Here is a 27,698-nt window from a genome sequence, read left to right as displayed (position 1 = left end):
AGGGATCCAAATGGTCCGCTTCTTCAAGGCGTGCCTGGAGTTGTTCAGCAACCACTCGCTCAATCACCTTGCCCAAGAACGGAACATTTGAGACTGGGCGATAGTTGGCCATCGTGGCCACATCTAAAGATGGTTTTTTAAGAAGCGGTTTAATAACTGCCTCTTTCAGCGGGTCTGGGAAGAATCCCTCACGGAGGGAAGCATTCACCACCCCACGAAGCCCATCGCCCAGCCCTTCCCGGCTAGCTTTTATAAGCCAGGATGGGCAAGGATCCAGGAGACAGGTGGCTGGCTTCACTTGTCCAAGCAGCCTGTCCACATCCTCGGAGGTAACAGATTGGCTTCACATAGCAGGTAAACCTTCCTTGGCAGCTTGTAGACATATGTGTAGGCTTTTCCCAGGAATCTTACATCTGAAAAGGCAGCACTTGCCAAATAAATCTACTCTCTTCCAAGGAAAAGACCTGATTTCTCAGTAAAGTGTGAATGCTGTCAGTGGGCCAAACATCCCTATTTCAGGAAGCTTTGGGACCTCTAGAGAGGTGTAGTAAGCAGGACACTATTACAGTATTTCTTTTCCAGACGGGCCACATAAAACCAGGTGTTAGGTAGGTGAAGGCTACACATGCTTCCATTTCCTTCTGACTTTAGGGGTGCTCAAGAAACTGTTGAGGTTTAATCACCGAATCAAATGCAGCTGGCTCGCAGTTGGATGCTACCAAGCTACTGATGGCACTGCACCTAAACTTCCCACTACATTACCGAGAAGTTTGTTTGTTTCGTAGATAAGATCCTTTCTCGTAAATCTGATTGATCCTTAGTGAATTCAGCAGATCTACGGCTCATGCACCTTACCCCAAACATCTTTCTTTGGCAATCCCTCGTAGCCGCAAAAGATTGTCTTCCATAAACACGGCCTTAACAGTGAGTGTGTGTAAGTGACTGTGGAGACCAATTCTGGATCCACACCTCCTTCCACAGTGGGGACATTGGTTTCCGGGTGGGGGTTGATCCCGGTGTGGATTTGCCAAGCATGCCTTCCTCTTAGCACGTTTCTCCCTTGCGTCCTGAGTTCGAGTGTCTTCAAAGCCCATGACAACTTTGGTAAAGACTGTTCTCCAACTGGAGCGCTCGCAGGCCAGTGTTTCCCAGTTGTCAGTGTTTATACTACTTTTTAAAGATTTGCCTTGAGACAATATTTAAACCTCTTTTGTTGACCACCAGCATTATGCTTTCCATTTTTAAGTTGGAAATAGAGCAGTTGCTTTGGAAGACGATCGTCAGGCATCTGCACAACATGACCAGTCCAACAAAGTTGATGTTGAAGAATCATTGCTTCGACACTGGTGATCCTTGCTTCTTCCAGTACACTGGTATTAGTTCGCCTGTCTTCCCAAGTGATGTGTAGAATTTTTCGGAGACCCCGTTGATGGAATCTTTCAAGTAGTTGGAGATGGCGTTTGTAAGTGGTCCATGTTTCACAAGCTTACAGTAAGGTTGGTAGTACAATAGCTTTGTAAACAAGCATTTTGGTTTCCCTGTGAATGTCCCGGTCCTCAAACACTCTGCGCTTCAGTCAACCCCCAACACACACACACACATGCCTGCATGCTCTTAGCTGACCTGCCACTCATTCCTCCGTTGACCCTGATATAAGCTGGAGAAAAGGGACATTCTAGGAAGCATCAATGGTCATCTCTGCTGCTCCAACTGCCACTCCCTGTTTGGTTCCTGTACTTCAGAAGTTACGTGGACAGCCACCTAGGTAAGAATTCAGTCCGTTGCCTCGCACTGAGTCCAGGCCTGTTGGTCCATCTGGCTCAACATCGCCTTCAAAGACCTCGCCTTCTCTCGGGTTTCGGACAGACACCTTTTGCCAGCCCTATATGGAGATGTGCAGGATTGAACCTGGCAGGCAACACGTGTGCTCTGCTGCCCCGACTTGTGGCCAAGAGGGAGGGTCTCCTAGGAGGGGATGAAGGGGGTGCGAGGCAGCAGCTGGAACATTTGGTGGGTGGTGCTTTGGGAAAAAGGTTGACTGTGTCTTTCCTGAGGCTGAAACTCAAGAGGCAAGGTGCAGAAAAGCAAAGCAAACAGGAATTACCAGTTTATTCCATGCTCAAGCCTAGAGGTCCAGCTACTAACGATCTGGAAAGCTAGCAAAAAAAGAAAAAAAGACAGGACCCCAAACAAAGGGATCCAAGGATTTTTATACCCATTTTAAAACAGGCAGATTTTTACTTGCAGGAGGACCTATCTGTCTTCCTTGTACTAATGACAATTCTGGCTAGATCTCATTTCTTTTCCAGCTGTCTCTAGTTCAGGCATAGGCAAACTTGGCCCTTCAGATGTGTTGAGACTACAACTCCCATCATCCCTAGCTAACAGGACCAGTGGTCAGGGATGTTGGGATTTGTAGTCTCAAAAACATCTGAAGGGCCAAGTTTGGCTATGCCAGCTCTAGCTCCTACTACTCTGCCAGCATGGCATCATTTGTTCTGCTTAAACATGTGTGGCCTTGAGCTCCTTATGGCGACTGCTATTTTTTCTTTCGGTTCATTGTTCTGTGCACATCAGCACTGACAGATGCAGCATCACACACGCATGCCCACACGGACCTGAGCACATTGCCACCTCCAGCTTTTACATGCCATTCAGCTCAGCCATTTTTATTCATTTATCTTATCCGTTTTATAGGATGTCTGATATCTTTTAAAAAAAAACAACAACCACCACCTCTAAGCATTGTGAAAAGCAAAAGCCATAAAAATCACAGGACTAGAAGGCAAATAAAGCAAAAATGCATACAGGCAACTACCGTATTTTTCGCTCTATAAGGCGCACCAGACCACAAGACGCACCTAGTTTTTGGAGGAGGAAAACAAGAAAAAAAATATTCTGAATCTCAGAAGCCAGAATAGCAAGAGGGATTGCTGCGCAGCGAAAGCAGCAATCCCTCTTGCTGTTCTGGCTTCTGAGATAGCTGCGCAGCCTGCATTCGCTCCATAAGACGCACACACATTTCCCCTTACTTTTTAGGAGGGGAAAAGTGAGTCTTATAGAGCAAAAAATACGGTAACTCCCCGCTTACACGCACTCAAGTGACATGTGACTGAATCACCATGAACCTGGAAGAGGCATGAATATTGGCAAAAACAGCCCTAAAAGAGCACAAAAAAATGGCACGAAAACATCCTCTAGCCTTTGCACCAACCTTTGAGGTTGGAGTTTGAGCGAGGAGGTTTGGAGAGAGCAATTGTGGTGGAATTCGGTGGGATTTTCGACTTTTGTAAGGTTTTTTTCAAGGGACTCCAGTGGCCTAGAGGGCTTTTGCAGGTTTTCTCAATGGTGTTTCTGATATACGCGATTTCACTTAAAGGTGCGGTGCCTCGGAATGCAACCCCAACATAAACGGGGAGTTGCCTGTGGTGTCAAATAAAAAATCCAGAATCAAGTGACTTCCGGGTTGGCGCCTCCAGTAATGGCGGAATTCCTCTGATCGGGAGGAATTTGCCTCGTGGAAATCTGGGTCTGGCCGCTACGGCAAAGGCGGAGACCCACTAAAAATCACAGGCGGGTGAAGCCTGTGAACGTGGGATTCGGCTGGCACCTTTTGCGCCTCCCCTACTCGCGGGGAAACCCTGTTTGGGGATCTGGAGCGACGTGGGGTGAGCGGCGCGGTGCCTCGAATTGACTGCTTCTTCCACGGAGTGAAGCCGCATAGCTGTTGCCGGAGAGCGCTGACTTTTTCCTGTGGACAATTTGATCTTAAAGCAACTACCCGTGTGTAGAGTGGAGAATTGGATTTTTAAACGTCTTAATTTGGTGTCGAAACGGGGAGGTCTAAAACAGGAAGTCCACCTTCTCCTTTTGTAAATAGATTGAAGCAATGAGGATGCAAGCTGAAGCCTCGGAAAGCCTATTGTAAAGGACTAAATTTCCATCGGTAAAAAATACTAAACCCCCCTTGGTGGCAGGAGAAGAGGGGGGAAAGTTTTGGACTGAGTATACTTGCAGAAGAGAGCGAACAGAGTTAAAATACCACTGCTCCGATCCTGGAAACGGGCTGCCAATAGGACTGACGTATTCTGGAAGGCTCATTGACCGTGATTAGAACGTTCACTGACAGTTAGTTAAATAAGAGGAATACATTGCTTCCACTGTCTCCGTCTGCGTTTAAAAAGGAGTAAAAGTAACAAAAAATTGAAACTAACTTTATTGTTTGAATTGAGTTTAAAAGGACTAATACAAATAGAAACTGTTTCCCTCTAGAGGAAGTCTTTGAAACTGTTACAAGAGTTGAGCTGGGGGAATTTCCAGCTGCAAGATAAAAAGCTGTGAGATTCTGGGGACCTTGAATCGGTTAAGAATGTCGACAGAAGAGGCCTTAGTTTATGTAAGATAAGTTTATGTAAGATAAGTGACTCACTGGAACAGCTTCACAAAAAGGTGGATGTGGTAACTACCAAAATCGATAATTTGAGACAAAAAGTGAACACCAATACAGAAACTATTCAGAAATTGATACAGGAATCTACTTTGACATGGCAAACTGCGGAGAAGGCTAGGGAGAAAGTTATTGTCATTGAACCTAAAGTAACACAATTGGAGAGAGAGAGAGTCCCAGCCTTACAGATGCAATTTGATGACCATAAGTTGATGCCTGCTATGATTGAATCTAAAGAAAATCAGATTTTGAGGATCAGAGCCCTACCTGAACTGGAGAAGGAAAGTTTGATAGATTTCCTCACACGGGAATTTGATGATTTTTGGGACCGGGACTTGGGTCAAGAAGAGATTAAAACTGTGAGGGCCTTCGGACTTGAAAGAGGAGGGAAAAAAGAGAAGAACAAAATAAGAGACTGTTGGAACTACCAGAAGAACTTAGAAGAACAACAGTTAAGAGTGGAAATTTTGAAAGACATCCTGAAATACCTTTTGGATCTTAGATTTAACTACGGAGATTTGGTTGCCCTGTCGAGAAGGAATAAAATCATCTTTAGGTGGGAGTTTCCCCGAGATCTACTCTTTAGCCTCAAAGGAAGGAAAATAAAAATAAGATCAGTGGAAGACAAAGTAAAGTTCATGTATAAATATGAAGAAGACTCGCAGAAGGGACTTGGAAAAGAGTTAAGAGCATCGGACAGAAGATCACCAGGTTGATGGACTACATGGAATTGGTGGATATGACTGGCAGAATCCGAGACCAGGGAGAAGAGTCAGTGGAAGAAGATTGGAAAAAGTTTAAAGACTATTTATAAAAATATTGTAAAATTCATGAGTGTTAGAAAAATGTTGGAAAGGAGTTATATGGCTTTAGTAGAAATGTTACAAGGAATTAAGTAGAAATAGATTATTAGAGTATTAAAGGGAAAATAAGGTTAAAATATGTTAAGACAATTATATATTAAAGGGAAAAAATAAGGTTAGAATATGTTAAGATAAATTACAGGACAGAAAACAGAGGAAGATGGAAAGGAATTGCTGAAACAGTTAATTAAAGTGGAATACAAAAAGGGAGGTGTGAGGAAGTCGTTGAAACAAGTGAATGAAAGATAAGATACTGAAATTATTGGATGTGTTTTAAATTGTGTTTGTTTTGTTTTGTTAATTTAATATTTTGGTGTTGGTGTTGTGTGGTGTTTTTGTTTTTGTATTGTATTGTTTTGTTTCATTCTTTTTCTTTCTTTTGTAGTCTTTAAAATGTTAAAAAAAATTATATATATTTTTAAAAATAATCCAGAATCAAAACACCGAGCGGTACAATCTGAAAATTTATGGGAACTATTTGTTAATAGGCACCTAAAACTTGCCACGGTTGCCAGCCCAGAAGCAAATATGGCTAGGAAGCAGCGATGGTAGCCATGGCACAGGGAGTTGAGCTTGTGCCTCCTTCATCTCAGTGTTGCCCTCCTAGCATTCAGCAGGGAGGAAGATGGGGGCAAACCAGAATTAGCTGGCTGTTCCTGCGCCATCTTCGGTTCTGGTGCCACTTCTGTTGACCTCTCTGCCCGCCACTCTACCAGTGCCAAGGGGTGGGGACAGGACTCTACTCATTATCCTACCCTTCTTTGGCAGAGATAAGCAGCCTGTGGATTGGGGACTTTTTAAACGCCACGATGATGAGTAAGCCCATCTACATTTCACTCCAGCAGAAGGGAGAGGCACCTCCGGATAAAGAAAATCAGGGTGTGTAAGGCAGTTTCCAAATCAGCGTCTTAGATTTCAGTTCTCTTCTCCGGTTCTACTTGCTGCTGGTCCTCATAAAGGTAAAGGTAAAGGTACTCCTGCCCGTACGGGCCAGTCTTGACAGACTCTAGGGTTGTGCGCTCATCTCACTTAAGAGGCCGTGAGCCAGTGCTGTCCGCAGACACTTCCGGGTCACGTGGCCAGCGTGACGAAGCTGCTCTGGCGAGCCAGCACCAGCGCAGCACACGGAAACGCCGTTTACCTTCCCGCTATAAAGCGGTCCCTATTTATCTACTTGCACTTAGGGGTGCTTTCGAACTGCTAGGTGGGCAGGAGCTGGGACCGAAAGACGGGAGCTCACCCCGCCGCGGGGATTCGAACCGTCGACCATATGATCGGCAAGTCCTAGGCACTGAGGTTTTACCCACAGTGCCACCCGCGTCCCTGGTTGGTCCTCATAGTCTGGTGAATTTTTTTTAAAAAAAATAAATCATTTTGATTTCCTTCTATTTTTTTTACAGAGGAACCAGGAACAAATGAAACCATTTACTGCCAAGCCTTAGCTGAGACTCTGCACCATATTGCCCTGCCTGTGATGGTGGGACTCTACGCACCCTGGGGGAGAGGCAAGAAAAGGCTCTTGTGTGAAATTGAAGGTAAGGACCACCATCCCTCAAACATGAGTCATCACAGATGAAAGAGAGAGTTCAGAGTGTATTTAATTATACAACAGCGAGAGGGTCGTTCACTGTCTACCAGCTCCACCTGTCTCACCAGAGTGGTGCATGCTCTAGTTATCTCCGGCTTGGACTACTGCATGCGCTCTGTGTGGAGCTACCTTTGAAGGTAACCCAGAAACTACAATTAATCCAGAATGTGGCAGCTGGACTGGTGACTGGGAGCAGCTGCCGAGACCATATAACACCAGCCTTGAAAGACCTACATTGGCTCCCAGTACGTTTCCAAGCACAATTCAAAGTGTTGGTGCTGACCTTGAAAGCCCTAAATGGCCTTAGTCCAGTATACCTGAAGGAATGTCTCCACCCCCATCTTTCTGCGTGGACACTGAGTTCCAGCGCCGAGGGCCTTCTGGCAGTTCCCTTGCTGCGAGAAGCGAAGTTACAGGGAACGAGGCAGAGGGCCTTGTTGGTAGTGACACCCACCCTGTGGAACGCCCTCCCATCAGATGCCAAAGAAATAAACAACTATCTGACGTTTAGAAGACATCTGAAGGCAGCCTTGTTTAGGGAAGTTTTTAATGACTGATGTTTTAATGTATTTTTAACCTTCTGGGGAAACACAGCCAGATGGGCGGGGAATAAATCATCATCATCATCATCATCATCATCATCATCATTTGGGCAGTCCCAGTGCCCAAGACAGCTTTCCCCAACCTAGTGCCCTCCATATGTTTTTGGACTAAAACTCCCATCAGCCCCAGGCAATCCAAAACACACAGAGGGCACCAGATTGGCAAAGGCTGCTGTAGATTTCCAAGCAAGATCTGCCCTCTGAGATGCAGGGACTCTGTGATGCCAGTGGAGCATCCATTTCCCCATACAGCCCTGGCAGGACTGGGGTGCAGCACTAGAGTGGGTCCTCCTTGCCACGCAACCAGGCCAACCATTATGAGAGATTACGGCAACAGTGTGTTGTGCATGGGGTGTTAGGGGAGGGGTAGCACCTCTGGTGGGGGATACATCGTGCTCCTTCTGGAGTAGTTTGTCCACCTTGGTCCCCACCCTGCACTCAGCTCTCACCTGGGGCTCCGAGAAGCTGTCAGCAGGTGACAATGGCCACACCCAGGTGAGAGCAGCTGATGGGTCTCAAACCCTCAATGAGTGGGTCCAGTGGTTAAGAAGGGGGTTTCTGCAGGTGCTGTAGAGGGAAGTGAGACGCGGGTTGGCAGGTAGCCCATCTAGGAGAAGGAAAACTCTGATCCTAAACCAGAGTTCAACAGCCTAAGGCCCATGGGCTGGTTCTGGCCCAGGAGCTTCCTGGCCCACGGTCGTTCTGTGGATCGGCATGGGGATTCCATGCTTTTCCCCCACGGCACCATTTTCCCTCTCACCACGAGCACCGACTTCCGGGGTCTTCTCATCTGGGCAGCCCAGGACCTCCAGACACACTGCCCAGGTTTGTGCCCTGGGAGGTCATTTCAGTGCTGCTTCACCCCCGGAGGTGCACTCCAATGTCTCTTGAGACAGGAGGGTGCCCACTGGGATATCCAAGACATCTTTCCTGAATTGTCTAGTCCTCTGTACTTGCAGGGATGCAAGGAAAGGCATGCAGACTGTGTCAGGGGGGCTGCAGCTCAGGGTCAGAGCAGGAGGCCCCTGAGTTCAATCCCCAGAAGCTCTAGGTAGGGCTGGGAGAGAAAAGACTCGTTGAGGAGGATCTGTTCAGGCGGACCTCGTATCCCGAGAGCGTAGTCTGCAGCAGCATGCTGATGAATTGGAAACTGGTGTGAGCACAAGGCATAAGAACCTAGTTACAGGTAGGTAGCCGTGTTGGTCTGCCGTAGTCAAAAGAAAATTTGAAAATTTATTTTTTTTAAAAAAAATCCTTCCAGTAGCACCTTAGAGACCAGCTAAGTTTGTTATTGGCATGAGCTTTCGTGTGCATGCACACTTCTTCAGATACCATAGCATGCACATGAAAGCTCATACCAATAACAAACTTAGCTGGTCTCTAAGGTGCTACTGGAAGGAATTGTTTTTTAAAAAAATAAGAACCTAAGCAGAGTCTGCTGGATCAGAGCAACGCCCATCTAGTCCAGCGAGTTCCATAGTTTAACTATGTGCCGCGTGAAGGAGGACTTTCGTTTATTCTGTCTGGAATCTTCCCATGCGATGCTCCTCTCCGTTGCAGATCACATGCGCTGGCGAAGCAAACAAAATGGAGGCAAAGCTGCAAGGACCACGTACTCCCTGCTTTTGTTCCTCTGGCACATCATCTTTGCGCACCCCCTTCTGCGCTCAGCAAAGCCTGAAGGCATCCACTATATTTTCATCAACTTCAACGCCTGGGAATAAGCAGGATGCGATCATACCTGGGCTGGCATCGTCACAACACTGATGGATGAAATCGAAGGCAATTACAGGATCCCGTTCAGCACTTTTCGGTCTTTTGGTGTGAAATTCAAGGAAGAGCCAGTTATGCGGAAAAAGAAATGGGCTTTGAAAGGATGGAGCAAGCTCTTCTGGTTTGGCCTCTTGTGTCTGCTCCTTGGATTGTTTCTGAGCATGGTGCTGACGAGGCTGAAATCGGACGGCGGTTTATGGGAAAGCATGGCATACACAACAACAGCAGTGCTGGGCGCATCCACTCTGCCTTTTATGCGCTGCACGAGAAACATTTTCTTCACCCTGAAAAAGAAACTCCAGGCGAAAATGAACGCCAAGGACCAGCTGGGCTTCATGCACTTTGTGAAGGAAGAGGTGAAAACAATCACTCATTTCCTACAATTAATGGCGTTTGAGGAGGACGGAGAGATCCGGGTGGTTCTGAAGATCATCAATTTAGACCTCTGCACTCCGGACAAAGTGGTGGCCGTCCTAGACGCCATCAAAATCCTCCTTTCAGATGAAGATGCTCCTTATATCACCATCTTGGTCGCTGACCCAGGAATCCTGGTGGACAGCATTCAGTCGTCGAAGACCACCTGCAGCAATGGCTACTTGTACTTCAATCGAATCATCTCTCTCCCCTTCTCCCTGCCCCGGATGAGCTGCAAGGGCAAGAGGCAGGAAACGGGGGCAGGATTGTGCTACTAATCTGGAAACATGGGCTCACAAGCAAAACAGCAAAGGGGTCAAAGAAGCCACGGGCTCGTTGGCCACAGAGGAAGTCCAGCACATCTTTCAAGACCTGAGCCATGAGAATTTTGAAGACTACGTCCCAGGAAATTTTGTCCAAATGAACCGGGTCGTCAACACAGTGCTGACCATTAGGTCCATGCTTGACCTAGGATATAAGCCCCAATCCGGACTGAATGGCAGTAGGGAAGATGGCAGGTTGGTGACCAAAGAGGTGGTCGATTGGGTTATCCTTGCCCATTTTTGGCCTTGCCGCCTGAGCTGGATTTTGCAGTGTGCAGAAGACGAGCAGCAGGAGGAAAAGCTCATTGAAAGGCGGGCCAGGGGCTCGCAGCTGAAGCAAGGCCATGGCAGAGGTGGAGGAGGAGATCTGCAGGACAAAGCATCCGAAAGAGACAGCAAGGCCTTGTTGCCGTTTTATGAGGACAATGCTTTGGAGCTGGACAAGATTAAGAACGATGTCAGAAAACTTTTGGAGCTCGATGGGGACCGTGACCTTTTCCGAACCTTCTTGCAGAAGAGCCATTTTACGGTGGGGCGGGCCAGGTATTTTTCCAGCTTCCTCATCAATTTAGACTTCTCTCTGAAGAGGCAGTTTGAGTTGCAGCGGGGCCTGAATCACATAGTCCGGAGGAAAAACAGGGAGGGCGAGACACCGTCTGCGGAGAAAAGTGCTGGGTTGAAAGGTGAAGGATAACTCCAGAGCTGCTCATTGCGGCAGAAAGATAATAATAATTTTTAAAAGGATCCTAGACACCCTTCACGAGCCTAGTGCCCCTCAGATGTTTCAGACTACAACGCTGAGATGAATTCAACCATATTTCACTGCAGATATTGGGTGTGGGGGGGGGGTTAAAAAAGCCTGCATGGGACAGGAAGAGAGGAATGAAGTGTGCTGTATATGATATGCATTTGGGACAGATACCAATCTCACCCCCAAATTAAATTATGTTTTATGAAAACATCAGATTATTTTGTCTGGCATTTACTCTGGTCATTTCATGGGTTTGGACCATTTTCGCCACTTCCACCGTCTCATTCTACAGCTCCCAGAATCTCAGCTCTTGAGCTTCTTTTTCAGTGTTACACAAAAACCACAGTCTGACTTTGGCGTCTCTACCATACACCCAGGTTCACAGATGTGTCACCTTGTCCTTTTTAAAAAAGCCATCCAAGTTTGTGGCCATCACTCCCGCTTGTGGGATCAAATGCCATAGTTTATTTATGTATTTTATGTAGTGCTTTTTTCTGGGGGGACCCAGGGGTACGCATTCCCCTAAACATTTTGTGGATCTAAGTTTGGCCTAATTGAGGGAAAATATTTCAATATGAGTAGGAAAACAAGAGTACCCCTAAACATTTTTAAGGGAAAAAAGCACTGATTTCATGTATATACTGCCTAGTTTTAACCCCCCCCCCCAAAAAAAAACCCACCCTCAAAGCAATTCACTTTGTGAGTTACATTCTTTTGCTTATCCTGAATCTTCCAACTGATTAAATAGATTGTATCTTATGCAGATTGTGGGTAAATAAATCACACCAGTGACCTGAGGATTTCAGGCAGAGTTGTTGAACTTTTATTTCTGGAGTTAGGGACCACAGCGCTTCCTTTCTATAAGAAATAAATAAATGTTGAAGTGGCTGTATCAAGTCCATCTCTCGCTCCAGATTCCAGTAGCAATTTCCAGCATGTCTCAGGTGCACAGAACCTGGTTGAGCTGGTTATTTTCCCTGGAAAAGTTCAGGGACCAGGAGCTTCCTCTCGGGGTGTTCTCTTGCACGCCTAAGTAGGTCTTCTTTCCGAACATCACCATGGGAGACGATGTCAAAGGGGCCTGAGAGGGCCCTGACCCAAGGAAATACGCACTGAAGGTCACCCACTCCCCGAGACCCATGCCAAGGACATCTCTGATTTCGTTCCTGTCGCTGTAGGCCAGGGCGCGTCCATTCAGATGGTGCTGCCTCAACCTCTCCTTGTACCGCTGGGAATTTTCCTCTTTCAAGCCAAGTTGGTCCATCTGGAAAAGAACAAAAAGCAGAGGTGGAAACTCACAATCACGTCCCTCAACACTGTCCCACACATAGGGAAGGCAAGGAGAAGTTTTTCTGTTTAGGGGCCATATTCCCTGTTGGGCAACCTTCCAAAGGTCACATGACCATGGTGGGTGGGGCCAGAGGCAATAAGTGGGTGGGGCAACCAATGTAAATTTTATGCAAATAAGCTAGTGTTTCCATCCAGGCAGGTATAATCAGAGTTGAAGGCCAAATCCCAGCCAGGGAAAAACAGCTGAGGTACAAAACAAGGGATACTTCTCTAGAGTGTATTTCTAGTCAGGTTGGGATAGATCTGCGGGACATTACTGCAGTCAAAGCAGCAATCCATGTTTTGCCAGACAGGCACATGAAAGGAATGAGGCTCACCAAGCTTTCCTGTGAAATTTGCTAGAGAGAACTCTGTGGCATCGCTTCCTTTGTTTGCCTTGGCAGGAAGCCCTAACACTATATACTTCCTTCCTGCTTGGCCATCCTCCTCTTTACTCAACATGCTTCCAAGTTGACCCTGGACAAGGCAGTGATTTCCTACCTCCTTGCAGACCTCGTCCACAGACAGCCCCAGCAGAACGCATCTGGAGAGGCCGTGGCCCTTCTTGGTGCTTCGCTTCAGGCTGCGGCTGCCCCGGAGCAGCTCCATGTGCCTCTTCAAGGAGGAGTCCAGGTTGACCGTGTAAGGCAGGAAGAAGTTGGCGTCCTTCACCTGGAACCTGTGGCACAGGAAGCTGTGGAAGAGCTCGGGGTCCCCGTCCAGTTCCAAGAGCTTCTCCAGCTGGCCCTTGAGCATGTCGAGCTCGTCCATGTACTTCTCGTACACCTCCCACAGGAAGTGGTGGGGAGCCAGCTGGCAGCCTTGGCCCAGGCCCAGCCGGCCCACCTGCTCATCGTCCTCAATGCACTGCAAGATCCAGCTCAGCCGGCAAGGCCACTGGCTGGCCAGGAGCACCCAGGAGGCCACTTTGCGCGGGCACAGCTTCTCCCGGGGGACCTCCGTCGCCATGAGACGCACAGTGACGGAGATGGTGTTGATGATCCGTCTCATCTGCACCATGTTGTCCGTCATGTACTCCTTCATGCTGTCGTCCAGCAGGAACTCAAAGGCCTCCTGGATCAGGTCCTTGGCTTTGAAGCCTTTCTTGCACCTTATTCGGGGAGGCGCTTCCAGTCTGGGACTCACGACAACCAGAGGCACCCGGCTGCCATCGGCGTGTCGCTCGGGGGCCTTCCGGCTGGTGGAATCGTAACACAAGGGCGACCTAGAATTCAGCCTCCTCTGGTTTTCCTGCGGAAAGTCCCCTTCTCCCTCCTCGTCCTCCAGGCTTTTCTCCTGCTCCTCCCTGAAGTCGACGGCAGACTTCACCAGCTGCATCTTGGTGTGGGTGTCCATCTTGGGGACCGAGAACGGGAGGGTGATGATGCGGTTCAAGAACTCGTAGCCGTTGTTGGCCATGCCTTTCATGTACAAGGAGTTCTCCACGCAGTCCACGATCACGCTGGGGTCGGCCACCAGGATGGAGACGAAGGGCGCCTCGTAGTCCGAGAGGAGGATGTTCATGGCATCGAGGACGCCCACCACTTTGTCGGGGCTGCAGTTGTCCAAGCTGGTGATCTCCAGCACCACCCTGAGCTTCCTCCGCTGGAAGATCTCCATGAACTTCAGGAACTTGGCAATGATCTTCACCTCCCTCTTGACGTTGCTCATGAAGCCCAGCTGGGCGCTGAGGTCCGTTCGGTTCATCTGCCTCTCCAGCTGGGCCTTCTGGGTGACGATGACGTTCCGTACCACCATGATAGCCATCCGGACGGATGCCGCGGCCGTGATCCCAACCGCCGTGGCCCCAAGGCCCTCGACAACAGCAATGGCGTCCCCGGAAGCGTTGCCAGTGGGGATGCCGAAAACAAAGATGAGGGCCCCGACCCCGACAGCCACGGCCACCACCAAGAGGATGGCAGCCCACAGCGGCAGGCAGAGGTACTTCTTGCTGATCCACTCCTGGCTCAGAGGGGCCTCGACAAGGCCACACTTCCTGCCCACAGCTCTGTAGACGCTCACGGGGACAAGGCCAAAGTGACTCTCGATGCCGTCGCACAGGGCAGTGATCAGACCTGCCCAGAGCTGGTCACTCCCGGCGTATTCCCAGGCGCTGAAATGAATGAAGATGTGCTGGACGTTTTTCCTTTGCCGGTGCTGCAGTGTCAGGACGGGGTGGTAGAAGATCATGAGGAAGACGACGGAGACCAGATCCCACCCAGAAGTCCCTCGCTGTTTCAGTCCGGTCCGCTGGAATTCCTGCTGGTCTTTTTTCCATGACTGAAGACGCATGTATTCTAGAGGGAAAGGAAGAGAAGCAGACCAGAGACTGAGTCTACTGTATCCCAGCCGACCAGGGTCTGTCCTGGTTTCTGTTGATCATACAGTACTTTGATTAACTACCCAAAGTTTAAGATCCCCTCCCGGTCCTCACTCCATGTGTGACCTCCAAGTGAATTGAGGTACATGGCAACAAAGGAGAGGGCCTTCTTGGTGATGGCACCTCGGATTTGGAATAGCCTTCTCAGAGAGACTCGCCTGACGCCTGCTCTATGGTAAAACCCAATTTTCATTTAAAAGGTTGTAAACTGGGATTAGACCATTTTTTGGAGGGTAAGGCAGAGAATTGCAGGCGGGGAAAGTGCCGGAGCACTCGTGCCCTTGGGCTTTCTCTTGAGGGATCTGGTTGGCCACTGTGAGAACAAGATGCTGGACTTTAGTCTGACGCAGCTGCAGGGCGGCTTGTATGTTCCCATTCTGCAAGGCCTCTTAGGCGTCATGCTTGAATAAACCGTAGACTCTCAGCCTTTGGTGTGATTTCAAGCTCATCTGTAAATTGTTTCGTTGCTTTATTTTCTGAGAGTTACATGCTATTTATTTAAAGCATTATTCTCTAAATGATTTCCATCTCTCTAAGCAGTGTGTTTTGCCTCCGGTAGGGGAAAGCGAGAACAGTGAAAAAGCTACTTGGTGCATCAGATAAATGAAATCCAAGCATTGCACCAGTGAAACTCAAATTCTACGTCAAGAAAAACAAATGCTGAAAATCAGCATGTGCCACTTACTTTGCAGGGGCATCTCTGGAAATGGAGATAAACACGTTTTGCTCTCCTGACACATAGCCCTTGATAGCCCTGCCCTCCACAGTATTTAACTCATCCCCCACCTCCATGAAGCCACTCCTGCTCTTCTTAGCCATTGCCTCATCCAGTATGAATGAGTTCCACAGGCTCCACTTGCATTCTGTGAACAAGGTGGATTTAGGGCAGTGTGAACAAAGCAGTGGCACCAAGCATTCAGCCATGGGGGCTGCCTTCTCAAAGGCTGGCGAGCAGTTCCCTAGCTTTGGGGGGAGGCGTGAGGGCTCTGACCGGGTCATAGAACCCTCTTCCTCCTTCCCAAAGCCAGGCAAGCACTGTGGGATGTGACACATAAGCAGCAGTCAAGTACAACATTCCTTGTTTTCCTAGAGTGGACATGCGGGGGAAACGTTTGGTCCAGCCAGTCGAAAACTTCCTGTTTCCTCCTGGTTGGGACATACTTCCTTTGCGTGTGACTAGAGGTGGGCTTGACCTTACCTGTCCAGGTAACAAAAGGGACAAGTCACGCAGCACTCTCTCTCTCTTTGACTTCCTTCATCCTTGGAGCAGCTTTTTAGCAAGAAATGCTCTGTTGGCTTTCAGCCAACAGAGGACACTGGGATTATCCCCATATGGGATAGATCCACTTGTATATACTTTGTAACTAAGTCTGCCTTCAGGGATCCCACTGGGAACTGATGATATGAGTAAACTTCTTTTATTGACTTTAAATAAGATTGTCATGTGTTTATTCTTTTAAGAGGGATATAATGGAACTTAAAGGTAAAGCTAAAGGACCCCTGACAGTTAAGTCCAGTCACAGACAACTCTGGGATTGCAGCGCTCATCTCGCTTTACTGGCCAAGGGAGCCGACGTTTGTCGGCAGACAGTTTTTCCAGGTCATGTGGCCAGCATGACTAAGCTGTTTCTGGTGAACCAGAGCAGCGCATGGAAACACCATTTCCCTTCCCACCGGAGTGGCACCTATTTACCTACTTGCACTTTGATGTGCTTTTGAACTGCTAGGTGGGCAGGAGCCATAGCTGTCAACTTTTCCCCTTTTTAAAGGAACATTCCCTTATTCTGAATAGGATTCCTCGCAAGAAAATGGAAAAGTTGACAGCTATGGCAGGAGCTGGTAAGGGAACTTACCAGGAACCTAATAGTGGGAGGATTAGACAAGCCTGCAACCAGCTATCCACTGTGCGTTTAAAAGGGGAATGTGAAACTCTGCTAAGTAAAGGGACTTGCTAGCGCAAGTTAGAAAGGATATTAATATACTATATACCCTCTCCTGCCTCCCTGAACATTCCCACAAGCACTTACTGGGCTTCGGGAAGGAGATAGGAAGGCTCTAGGTCCCTGCCAGAGCCTCACACCTCCTTCCTAAAGCCGGCACCAGGAGAGGTTGGATTATTACCAAGGTCCGCCCTTTGTGAGCCCTTCCTTTCATGGGTCTTCACCTTACGAGCGCTCACCTCGGATCCTGTCCAGGAGGAAGGCTTTGCAGTGCCCCCACGGTGCATAAAACCCAACCGTCACTGGGGAGGACACGCAGTAGAGGGCCTTGGCTAAGGAGAAGCAGTAGGCGTCGTCTTTGTTCTGGAACTCTGCAAAAGGAAGAGCAGGGGAGCAGCCAAAAGGCAAATCCCACATCAGATGCCCCCGGCCGCTGCAAGAATCAGCAGTTGCTGGTCCTTTAGGGCGAACGGGGACCCTGGCCCACCCACCTCAGGGTGTCTTCAGCCAGCCCCAGCTGCCTGCTTTCAATTTGCAACTAACGTAGTTGGTGGCCCTAGCTTTCAACCTCCTTCCTCCTCCGTAGACCAGGTGGAACTCAACAGAGGAGGATGCGGACAAAACTAGTATTCCTTGGCTCCACCTGTCCTTGGCTCTGGCTCCACCTGCTCTTTGGGCTCCCTGCTTTCCGACTTTCCAGTCCCGATGGGCTCGTGGGGGGGGGGGTTTGAAGTGTATAAACAACAGGGGACCTGCAGGTCCCCTTTTCCTTGCTGCACTCCCTTGGGGAAAACTTGCTGGCATCCATCTGTCTCAAGAGACAACAGAGTGCGCTTCCGGGGGTGAAGTCAAACGCCTGTGTTAGCATCCTCCCCGGGGTGGAAGCTTGGGCATGGTGTAGGGAGGTGGTGGGCTGCCCAGACGACAAGGCCCGCCCCCCCCCTCAGCCAGAGGAAAGCAGAGCAAGACATTTGGCACCAGCTTGGCTGCAGGAGTTGCTGGGAGGAGGTGTAAAGGTAAAGGTAAAGGGACCCCTGACCGTTAGGTCCAGTCGTGGCCAATTCTGGGGCTGCGGCGCTCGTCTCGCTTTACTGGCCGAGGGAGCCGGTGTATATCTTCCAGGTCATGTGGCCAGCACGACTAAGCTGCTTCTGGCGAACCAGAGCAGCACACGGAAATGCTGTTTACCTTTCCGCCGGAGTGGTACCTATTTATCTACTTGCACTTTGACATGCTTTCGAACTGCTAGGTTGGCAGGAGCAGGGACCAAGCAACGGGAACTCACCCCGTCGCGGGGATTCGAACCGCCAACCTTCTGATCAGCAAGTCCAAGAGGCTCAGGGGTTTAGACCACAGCGCCACCTGCGTCTTGGAAGGAGGTGTACAAGGCACCATCCAAGTGCCTTAGGGACTCCGGATTTGTGTAGGGTTCGCTCCTGAGCCTTTTCTTCTCCTGAAGCTGTTCCGCAAGGCAGCAGAGGTATCCTTCTCTTAGATGGGCTCCCTTCCCAGGTGGTCGAACCCCCTCTGCCCCCCACATCCCTCTGCAGCAAGTGCTGAAACCCAGGGGGGAACTCATGTACCCTTTAAGGAAGTGGGGAGATGTGGCTGACACCAAAAGGGGCACACCAGCCAATATGACTAGTACTGAATTCCACCTAGCCGAGAGGCAAGGCCTGTGAGGGCCAAGTGATCCTATCTCCCTCCCTCTCCTTTCTTTGCAACTGGTGTTATGTGGGGAAGTGATGCTCAATATTCCTGAAGACATCTACACAGCAGCAGACATCCTTCTTCACGGAATGGTTTACTAACTTGGGCTATGATCCTGAGATAATAACCTCTGAATCCTTCGGGTAAGTACACCCATCCTAAAACCAAATTATTCCTCTTACCTCTGGTCAGGGAGAGCATTGCTTTTGTCAGCCACAGGGTATTAAAAGGGTTGAAGATCCACAGCTGCTGGTTGCTAAGAAGAGGGAGAAAATGTGGAGGCTTTTCAAACTATCCCTGGGCCTGGGAATAAATATCTGCAAAAGTTTGCCCCTGGAAGGTTGGCAGCCCATCACGTGCAAATAGATGGAAGAAAGGTGTCGAGGACTGTTTCCCATCAGAAAATGAGGATTAAGACTTCATCCTCTGTACAGTGGAGATCCTCAGTGCATAGCATTGGAGAGCTGGTTTTTCTTCTTCTTCTACGGGACTGCCTCTCCTGGTCTGCCCCGCAGAGGACCTTAAGGTCCATGAACAACCAACATTTAGAGGTCCTGGGCCCTAAGGAAGTCAGACTATCTTCCACCAGGGCCAGGGCCTTCTCAGTGATGGCTCCGACCTGGTGGAATGCTCTGTCCCATGAGACCAGGGCCCTGCAGGATCTGATTTCTTTCTGCAGGGCCTGTAAGAAAGAGTTGTTCCGCCTGGCCTTTGGCTTGGAGCCAGTTTGATTCCCTCCCCCTCTTTCTTTTTCCTTTCTCCTCCCTCCCCTTCCCCTTTTATGAAGATCACCCACTCTGAGACCCCACAGCTAATTCTCCCCTGGTCTCCTCGCTGGCCCAAATAGGACCAATTCAGCCACCTAGCCCTAGGGATTATCTAATGTTTATTTCCCCTAAACTGATTTTTGAATTTTATTGTTATTCATGTTTTTATATTGTATTTTATTCTGCTTTTCTAATTGTTTTAAATTTGCTGTTAGCCGCTCTGAGCCCAATTTTTGAACTGGGAAGGGCGGGGAATAAATAAATTGTTGTTGTTGTTGTTGTTCTTGTGTTGATCTTCCTTTGGCCCCTATTCCTGCACAACTGCACCTCATAAGAAATGGACACTCCAACCCGATCTTTGCCTTCCCGGTGCTTTGGACTACGGCTCCCATCAGCAAGCGCAGTCATGTGATGCTGGTGTTGATGGGAGCACAGCCAGGGTGACTGGGGCAGATGTGCGTTGCAGCTCCAGAACATCTGCAAGGCGCCAGGTTGGGAAAGGCCGGCCTACAACCCTCTCCAGCTTCCTCTGCTCTGGAATTCTCAGCTGACGACGGACAAGTCAAATCTGTAACCTGACGCAGCCTGGAAGTGATAGCACTGCTTTCTGGATGGCACCGCTTCAAGCTACAGAAGCTGCTTGGCACCCAGTCTGGTAATAAAACTATTCCAGATATGTAGAAAGACCTACACTGGCTCCCAGGACGTTTCCGAGCACAATTCAAAGTGTTGGTGCTGACCTTGAAAGCCCTAAATGGCCTCGGCCCGGTAGACCTGAAGGAGCGTCTCCACCCCCATCTTTCTGCCCGGACACCGGGGTCCATCTCTGAGGGCCTTCTGCTGGTTCCCTCGCTGCGAGAAGTGGTTACAGGGAACTAGGCAGAGGGCCTTCTCGGTGGTGGCGCCCGCCCTGTGGAACACCCTCCCATCAGATGTCAAAGAAAAGAACAATAGGCTTTAGAAGACATCTGAAGGCAGCCCTGTTTAGGGAAGCTTTTAATGTTTAACAGACCACTGTATTCTAATACTTTCTTGGAAGCTGCCCATATTGGTGGGGTATAAACAATATATTATTATTATTATTATTATTATTATTATTATTATTATTATTATTATTATGTAACCAGTGTTCCAGAGAAGGGGAAGGAAGCCTTTCCCTTAGCAAGCTGCTTGGGGTGGTATTTTTCTCCCCTGAACCAGCACGCAAACACGCAGAGCTTCACGAGCGCAGCTTACAGGTGGCTGTTTCTGACACAAGGGACACAACATGAGCCTTCAAACTTTTCCGCCTGGCTGCAGCAGAAAGGGGGGGGGGGCAAGATGACGAGGTCTCCTCCATTGGCTGCCTTATTTGCCTTCTCCCCTCCCGGAACCTCCTCCCACCTGTGTCTGCTCCACCTGGCCATTTTAACAATTATGTAATATTATGTCAGAATCAAGGATTCCCCTCGCTTTCCTCCCCCCACCCGGCCTTCCTTTTCCCCATACGTAATGTATCTATTAGCTTCAGGGGCGCCAGCTTGTGTGTGCTGGGCCCCCCTATATTTTGGGGGCAGGGGCTACCCCCCAAAAAAGTTCCAAAAGTGTGGGGGGAAAGCCCTTATTTTAAACTGTAGGGAGCTGGCAGAAGAGGGACACATCAAAAGGTCGCAGGTAGGTAGATGGCAAGCAAACAACACCTCTCTCTCTCTTTTCCCGTAATCGCACAGCCTACACCGCGCAGGTGGCCCATTAACAAAGCCTGTTCCCCAACATTAACAGCATAAATGGCTCGAAGGTGACCGTGGGCAGAAAATATTCTAAAATAAGAATCACTTCCGAGATTGCGTGAGCCATGCTGGTGAGCAGTAAACCCCAAGCGAATGCAAGGTTTATAGGCACAGCCAGCCGCCACTCAGGCCAAAGGGGTGTATTTGCAGAAGGATGATTCAGAGGGCCAAGGTTCAAAAACAGGATCCTTCTCCCTCGCCAGCAAAGCAGCAGCGCCCAGAGAAGGCAAGGGCAGGTGGTCTACTTACGTGCAGGAAGCGCGCAGAAACTTCAGCACCCCGTTCCGGTTGCGGCAGGCCTCCTCTGCCAGCGCGAACTTTGCCTTCCTCCTTTTCAGAAAGGCTTATCAATTCCCATTACGCCTTTATAGACTTAAGGTGGTGAATTTCTCAGGCGAGGTGAGCTGAGCTCATGCTGTCTGTAACTCTGGATGGGTGAGGGGTGGGTTATACCTGAAGGAGCGTCTCCATCCTGGGATCCAGCTCCGAGGATTTTCTCGGGGTTCCCTCACTGTGAGAAGCGAGGTTGCAGGGGACCAGGCAGAGGGCCTTCTCGGTGGTGGCACCTGCCCTGTGGAATGCCCTCCCTTCAGATGTCAAGGAAATAAACAGCTATCCGACTTTTAGATGACATCTGAAGGCAGCCTTGTCTAGGGAAGCTTTTAATATGTGATGTTTTATAGCTTTATTATTATTAATAATATTCTGTTGGGAGCCGCTCAGAGTGGGTGGGGAAACCCAGCCAGATGGGTGGGGTAGAAATAATAAATTATTACTATACAAAGACTTGGGGGAAAGCTGGTGAGTGGAAAGTGGAAAGCTGATGAGTGAGGCTGCAGAAGTCGGGGATCATGAATATTACAGTGTCCAAACTAGGACTTGGGAGACCCAAGGTTCAGATCCCCACTTGGCCTTAAAGCTCATTGGGGGATCTTGGGCCCATCACTGCCACTTAGCCTACCTAAGAAATAGTGAGACCCATGTCTGCCAGCCTGGCCCCTTGACAGAGGGACATAAAACAAATACATTGCTTTAGCAGTGCAGCAATGAAGTCATCTCCCCCGGGCGCAGGCCTGTGAAGTGTGCCTGGAGGTCCTGGGATGCCAAGAAACGAGCCTGCGCCCTTCTGCAGCCAAGGAAGGCGTTCTGCCACTAAGCATCTTCCCCAATGAATTGCCTTAAATTATCTTAGGACCCAAACCCATTTTTTGTGGTTTCCCCACCCCTCCTGATCCCAGGACCCCTACGTTGTTCAGGAGAGCCCAGCAGCCTCCAGAGAGGCCCCCCTCAGAATGTGATGCACGGCTGCACGGCAGTTGCGAGGGGAGAGAAGGAACCGCAAATGTCACTTCCACGAACTGCACTTTCATCTATTTATCTTAGGACCCAAGCCTAAGTCTTTAAGGTGCTGTGGGCCTCCTTGTGAAATCGACCACCCATGTTCCCAAAATTAAATACAAATACGCACACAAAGGTAAAGCAGTTTTATTTCAGCTGCTGTGCGATAAACAGTAGTGTTTAGAAACACACATTTTTAACACACTACCATCTCACTTTCTTTCCTTTTGAGGGGCCGGGAAGGAGGGATGGAGGGAGGGAAGAGCTTTTCCCAGCTTGCCACTATCTGACGGTAGCACTTGAGGAACGATGAAGCGTTAAATGGTATTCCAAGAACAATAATCCATTTTCAGTATCTAAACATTGGACCGTTCAAACATCCAGGAGTGATGTGCAGTCAGAAATAAGGAATAAGATGATGCCCTTTGTCTCATTTTGTCTATTCAGTTAACACCATAAATATTAAGTGGAGAAGCAGTAGCTTAAAATGCAGATTATTTGCCTAAGCGGGACCTCCGGTCTCTGTTACAGACAAGAGGCCCTCTGCAGTCACCTTCTACAAAAACCCCTAAAGCTATACAATCAAACCTCTTCTTATGTCCGCCTCCACTTGCGTCCATTTCGCCCAATGTCTGCGGCAAACCCGGAAGTAACCAGTAGGTTTGCTGTTGTTCGCACCTGTGCAGAAGCAGGCAATTGCCGCCCGCACCTGCGCACAATGGCATCTCTGCCAGTGACCCATTTTGACCTCCAGATGAACCTCCAGAACGGATTGTGGTTGCAGGTAGAGGTTCCAGTGTAGTTAAACATTTGCACAGGAATATGGCAGCATCAGTCCCTTCTCCTGCCTTCAGTGCTTGATGTGGATCCTTGTAGCCATGACCCGGTGGAAACGATCTGGGCGACTGACAGAAAGGCTGTTAAAACAGGGCTCATCCTAAACAGTAATAAAAAAGCAGCCCACAAAGAGCTGTTTGGCAATTTAGTTTATTCAAATTCCCGCCAAGACAGAACAACCAAGGTTACAAGGAAAAACTGAGCCTACACAGGGCACCTAAACCGGTTCAACCGCCATGTGAGCGTGTTGACGATCTCCAAAACTGAATTCCCAACTTCACAGAGCACACCAACCCTCAGAGTCTCTTGGGGTGAGCTGCGTCAATCAGAAACTGCTTAGAGCATTCTTACATCTAGGGAGCAAGTGTTTTTACTTCAACTATAAAAAGGAGGAGAAAAATCTGATGGGAACAGAATGATTATGCATTTCTCAACTGCGCCCTCGAGCGGCAACTGTGGGCAGCTCTGTTCAGTCATTCCTGAGAGGGCACCCAGATCTGTATTCCAGGTTTGCTAAGCTCCCGTCCACCGTGTAGCAACTCCCATCACCCTTGACCGCTGGCCATGATCACGGAGCAACATCTGCAAGGACACAGACTCCCCACCTGCAATGCCAGCTGTGCTAAAAACCAGCAGCTAGGAGAAAGGACCATTCCATTAAAAACGGGCAGGAAACCCTTTCCAAAAAGTAAAATTCCCGGCTCATCATTCCTCCTGTTCCGTCCTGACGAAGGCACCCATCTGCTTGGTGTGGGCGCCTCTGAGTTGTTCCAGCTGCCTCTGCCCACGCCGGACGAGGTACTCTATAATCATGACATCCGTCCGGGGGATCTGGGCATTTTTCCTGAACTCGGCCCGTATCTGAGGAAGGAAGCCCGGCTTGTCCTTGCCGGCCCGCAGAAAGCTGCGGTAGAGGCCAAGAACTTGCTTCTGAAGCTTGCTGTGGCGGGCCATGGGGCGCTCGGACATCCCTTCCGGTCAGCCAGGGAGGATCACCCAAGGAGCAGAGCAGGAGCTGGGGAACCAAAAGGAGCAGCGTTAGAACAGCTGGTGGTGGGGAAGTTTAAGGGGGGGTGCCCAAACAAGGCTGGAGGAAGGCCCTGGAAGAAGCGGGAGCCCTTCTGAGAGAAAATCAGCCCTGCATCCGAGTTCCAAGACCTGTGTCAGGGGTGCCAAGTTGAATAAAATATGGGGGGGGGGGTGCCAAAAATTGTGTCTGCGCAGATACCAGAAATGTGCAGACGCAATCCAGCCCGCAGAGCAATCTCTGAGGGAGTGAACTGGCCCAGGGGAGGTAAACCTTGCTGACCCCTGCTCTACAGAATGTGCAGAAACCGCCTTCTTGACCCTTGGTCTCGTCTGCCCAGTCAACTAGAGCTTGTATTTGCATGCAGGGCAAGTCCCCAACTCACCGAGGGTTTGAGCCCCATCGGCTGCCCTCGCCTGGTTTAGCCAGCCAGTCGAAGCCGTTTCCTGGGATTGTGGCCGCTGTCGCCTGCCGACAGCTTCTTGGAGCGGCAGGTGAGAGCTGAGTGCCGGGTGGGGACCAAAGGTGCACAAACCACCCCAGATGAAGCGCTGCAGCCTCAGCAAAATGGGAAGAACAGCGCGCCATCTCACATCACCACAGTGAGGAGAATGAAAAGTACGAAATCAGAGGCAGCGCGTCTAATTATTAATGGTCAGCGATGTTTTGAACGGGGGGGCGGGAGTTATCTTCCGGAGGGGAGGCTGGCAGGAGCACATGAGCCACCAGAAGCTGCCCACCCCCCAATCCAGTGCCAGAATTATGTATAAGCTAAACAAACTCTATCTTAGGGCGTCAATCTCTTGGGGGCCCCAAAAAAAATTTAAAGGGAAAAAAACCTTGATGTACATTTAGAAAATAAAAGATAAACAACAAATAAAATAAAACCTACATACGGCAACAGTGTTTTGTGTTAAAAAAAAGAAGTAGTAAAAATTTGTCCAGTAGCACCTGAGAGACCAACTAAGTAGTTTTGGGTACAGTGGTACCTCGGGTTACAGACGCTTCAGGTTACAGACTCTGCTAACCCAGAAATAGTACCTTGGGTTAAGAACTTTGCTTCAGGATGAGAACAGAAATCGTGCTACAGCGGCGCGGCAGCAGCAGGAGGCCCCATTAGCTAAAGTGGTGCTTCAGGTCAAGAACAGTTTCAGCTTAAGAACAGACCTCCAAAATGAATCAAGTACGTAACCAGAGGTACCACTGTATGAGCTTTTGTGTGCATGCACACTTCTTCAGATACTTTTGTGTTGTAAGTCATGGGCCCCCAACCATTTTAAGTTAGAGCTTAATAATTATTTTACTATTAATATACATCTTCTTAATTGCATTTCACTATTAATATACTTTATACTTCAGAGATCTGTTCAAGAAAATTGGAGATATGAAAGGAACATTTCGTACAAAGATTTCCATAATAAAGGACAAAAGTGGAAAGGACCTAACAGAAGCAGAAGACATCAAGAAGAGGTGGCAAGAATACACAGAGGAATTATACCAGAAAGAAATGAATGTCACAGGCACCCCAGACAGTGGGGTTGATGATCTTGAGCCGGACATCCTGGAGAGTGAAGTCAAATGGGCCTTAGAAAGCACTGCAAATAACAAGGCCAGTGGAAGTGATGGTATTCCAGCTGAACTATTTAAAATTTTAAAAGATGGCGCTGTTAAGGTGCTACACTCAATATGCCAGCAAGTTTGGAAAACTCAGCAGTGGCCAGAAGATTGGAGAAGATCAGTCTACATCCCAATCCCAAAGAAGGGCAGTGCCAAAGAATGCTCCAACTACCGCACAATTGCACTCATTTCACACGCTAGCAAGGTTATGCTTAAAATTCTACAAGGAAGGCTCAAGCAGTATGTGGACCGAGAACTCCCAGAAGTGCAAGCTGGATTTCGAAGGGGCAGAGGAACCAGAGACCAAATTGCAAACATGCGCTGGATTATGGAGAAAGCTAGAGAGTTCCAGAAAGACATCTACTTCTGCTTCATTGACTATGCAAAAGCCTTTGACTGTGTCGAACACGGCAAACTATGGCAAGTTCTTAAAGAAATGGGAGTGCCAGATCACCTCATCTGTCTCCTGAGAAATCTCTATGTGGGACAAGAAGCTACAGTTAGAACTGGATATGGAACAACTGATTGGTTCAAAATTGGGAAAGGAGTACGACAAGGCTGCATTTTGTCTCCCTGCTTATTTAACTTATATGCAGAATTCATCATGCGAAAGGCTGGGCTGGATGAATCCCTTGCCGGAATTAAGATTGCCAGAAGAAATATCAACAGCCTCAGATATGCAGAAGACACAACGTTGATGGCAGAAAGTGAGGAGGAATTAAAGAACCTTTTACTGAGGGTGAAAGAGGAGAGCACAAAATATGGTCTGAAGCTCAACATCAAAAAAACGAAGATCCTGGCCACTGGTCCCATCACCTCCTGGCAAATAGAAGGGGAAGAAATGGAGGTAGTGAGAGATTTTACTTTCTTGGGCTCCATGATCACTGCAGATGGTGACAGCAGTCACAAAATTAAAAGATGCCTGCTTCTTGGGAGAAGGGCAATGACAGGCCTAGACAGCATCTTAAAAAGCAGAGACATCACCTTGCCAACAAAGGTTCGTATAGTTAAAGCTATGGTTTTCCCAGTAGTGATGTATGGAAGTGAGAGCTGGACCATAAAGAAGGCTGATCGCCGAAGAATTGATGCTTTTGAATTATGGTGCTGGAGGAGACTCTTGAGAGTCCCATGGACTGCAAGAAGATCAAACCTCTCCATACTGAAGGAAATCAACCCTGAGTGTTCACTGGAAGGACAGATTGTGAAGCTGAGGCTCCAGTACTTTGGCCACCTCATGAGAAGAGAAGACTCCCTGGAGAAGACCCTGATGTAGGGAAAGATGGAGGGCACAAGGAAAAGGGGACGGCAGAGGACGAGATGGTTGGATAGTGTTTTCGAGGTTACCAGTCTGAGTTTGACCAAACTGCGGGAGGCAGTGGAGGACAGAGGTGCCTGGCGTTCTCTGGTCCATGGGGTCACGAAGAGTCGGACACGACTAAACGACTAAACAACAACAACATTAATATACTTATGGAAGTGAGAGCTGGACCATGAAGAAGGCTGATCGCTGAAGAATGGATGCTTTTGAATTCTGGTGCTGGAGGAGACTCTTGAGAGTCCCATGGACTGCAAGAAGATCAAACCTCTCCATTCTTAAGGAAATCAGCCCTGAGTGCTCCCTGGAAGGACAGATCCTGAAGCTGAGGCTCCAAGACTTTGGCCTCCTCATGAGAAGAGAAGACTCCCTGGAAAAGATCCTGATGTTGGGAAAGATGGAGGGCGCAAGGAGAAGGGGACGACAGAGGACGAGATGGTGGGACAGTGTTCTCGAAGCTGCCAGCATGAGGGAGGCAGTGGAAGACAGGAGGGCCTGGCATGCTCTGGTCCAGGGGGTCACTTACCATCTAGCATACAAAATATTCCTTCCAGTAGCACCTTAAAGACCAACTAAGTTAGTTCTTGGTATGAGCTTTCGTGTGCATGCACACTTCTTCAGATGCACGACATACAGATACATGTATCTGAAGAAGTGTGCATGCACACGAAAGCTCATACCAAGAACTGACTTAGTTGGTCTTTAAGGTGCTACTGGAAGGAATATTTTGTTTTGACTATGGCGGACCAACACGGCTACCTATCTGCATCTAGCATACGTTCAACACAGAAAACATCGACAATTCCTTGTTGGCAAAGGGCAGCTGGACCCAGACACCTCAACCCGCCCCTGCCCGCCCCCCCCCCCCCGCCACAGAAACAGGCCCCGATTCCGGCGGCCTTGAAGCG

The 27,698-nt window shown here is 48.9% G+C and overlaps 1 protein-coding gene and 1 pseudogene across 3 annotated transcripts; one reads left to right on the top strand and one right to left on the bottom strand.

Annotated features, from left to right (window-relative positions):
* The first annotated feature begins 550 nt into the window (after positions 1-550).
* On the top strand, positions 551-11,460 carry LOC309345731 (NTPase KAP family P-loop domain-containing protein 1-like; annotated as a pseudogene). The gene is made up of 4 exons (XR_014161726.1): positions 551-1,765; positions 6,079-6,189; positions 6,711-6,845; positions 9,061-11,460. The product of XR_014161726.1 is annotated as an NTPase KAP family P-loop domain-containing protein 1-like (transcript).
* Positions 11,461-11,561: 101 nt separating this feature from the next.
* On the bottom strand, positions 11,562-20,983 carry LOC309345644 (NTPase KAP family P-loop domain-containing protein 1-like). 2 transcript variants are annotated; one of them, XM_081868886.1, is made up of 5 exons: positions 20,906-20,983; positions 18,303-18,376; positions 16,650-16,781; positions 12,592-14,387; positions 11,562-12,025 (listed from the first exon to the last, which is right to left on the bottom strand). In XM_081868886.1, the coding sequence occupies exons 2-5, from the start codon at positions 18,319-18,321 to the stop codon at positions 11,702-11,704; spliced, it is 2,271 nt and encodes a 756-aa protein (XP_081725012.1). In that variant the 5' UTR covers positions 18,322-18,376; positions 20,906-20,983; the 3' UTR covers positions 11,562-11,701. The 2 variants fall into 2 exon arrangements, with proteins under 2 accessions (XP_081725012.1, XP_081725011.1); XM_081868885.1 differs by lacking the exons at positions 18,303-18,376; positions 20,906-20,983 and having other exon boundaries at positions 16,650-17,482.
* Positions 20,984-27,698: the final 6,715 nt, after the last annotated feature.

Source organism: Podarcis erhardii (assembly GCF_964252035.2).
Source record: "Podarcis erhardii genome assembly, chromosome: 7".
Lineage (NCBI taxonomy): Eukaryota > Metazoa > Chordata > Lepidosauria > Squamata > Lacertidae > Podarcis > Podarcis erhardii.
The sequence above is the reverse complement of the archived record's forward strand: the minus strand, read 5'-3'. Positions and strand labels throughout refer to the sequence as shown.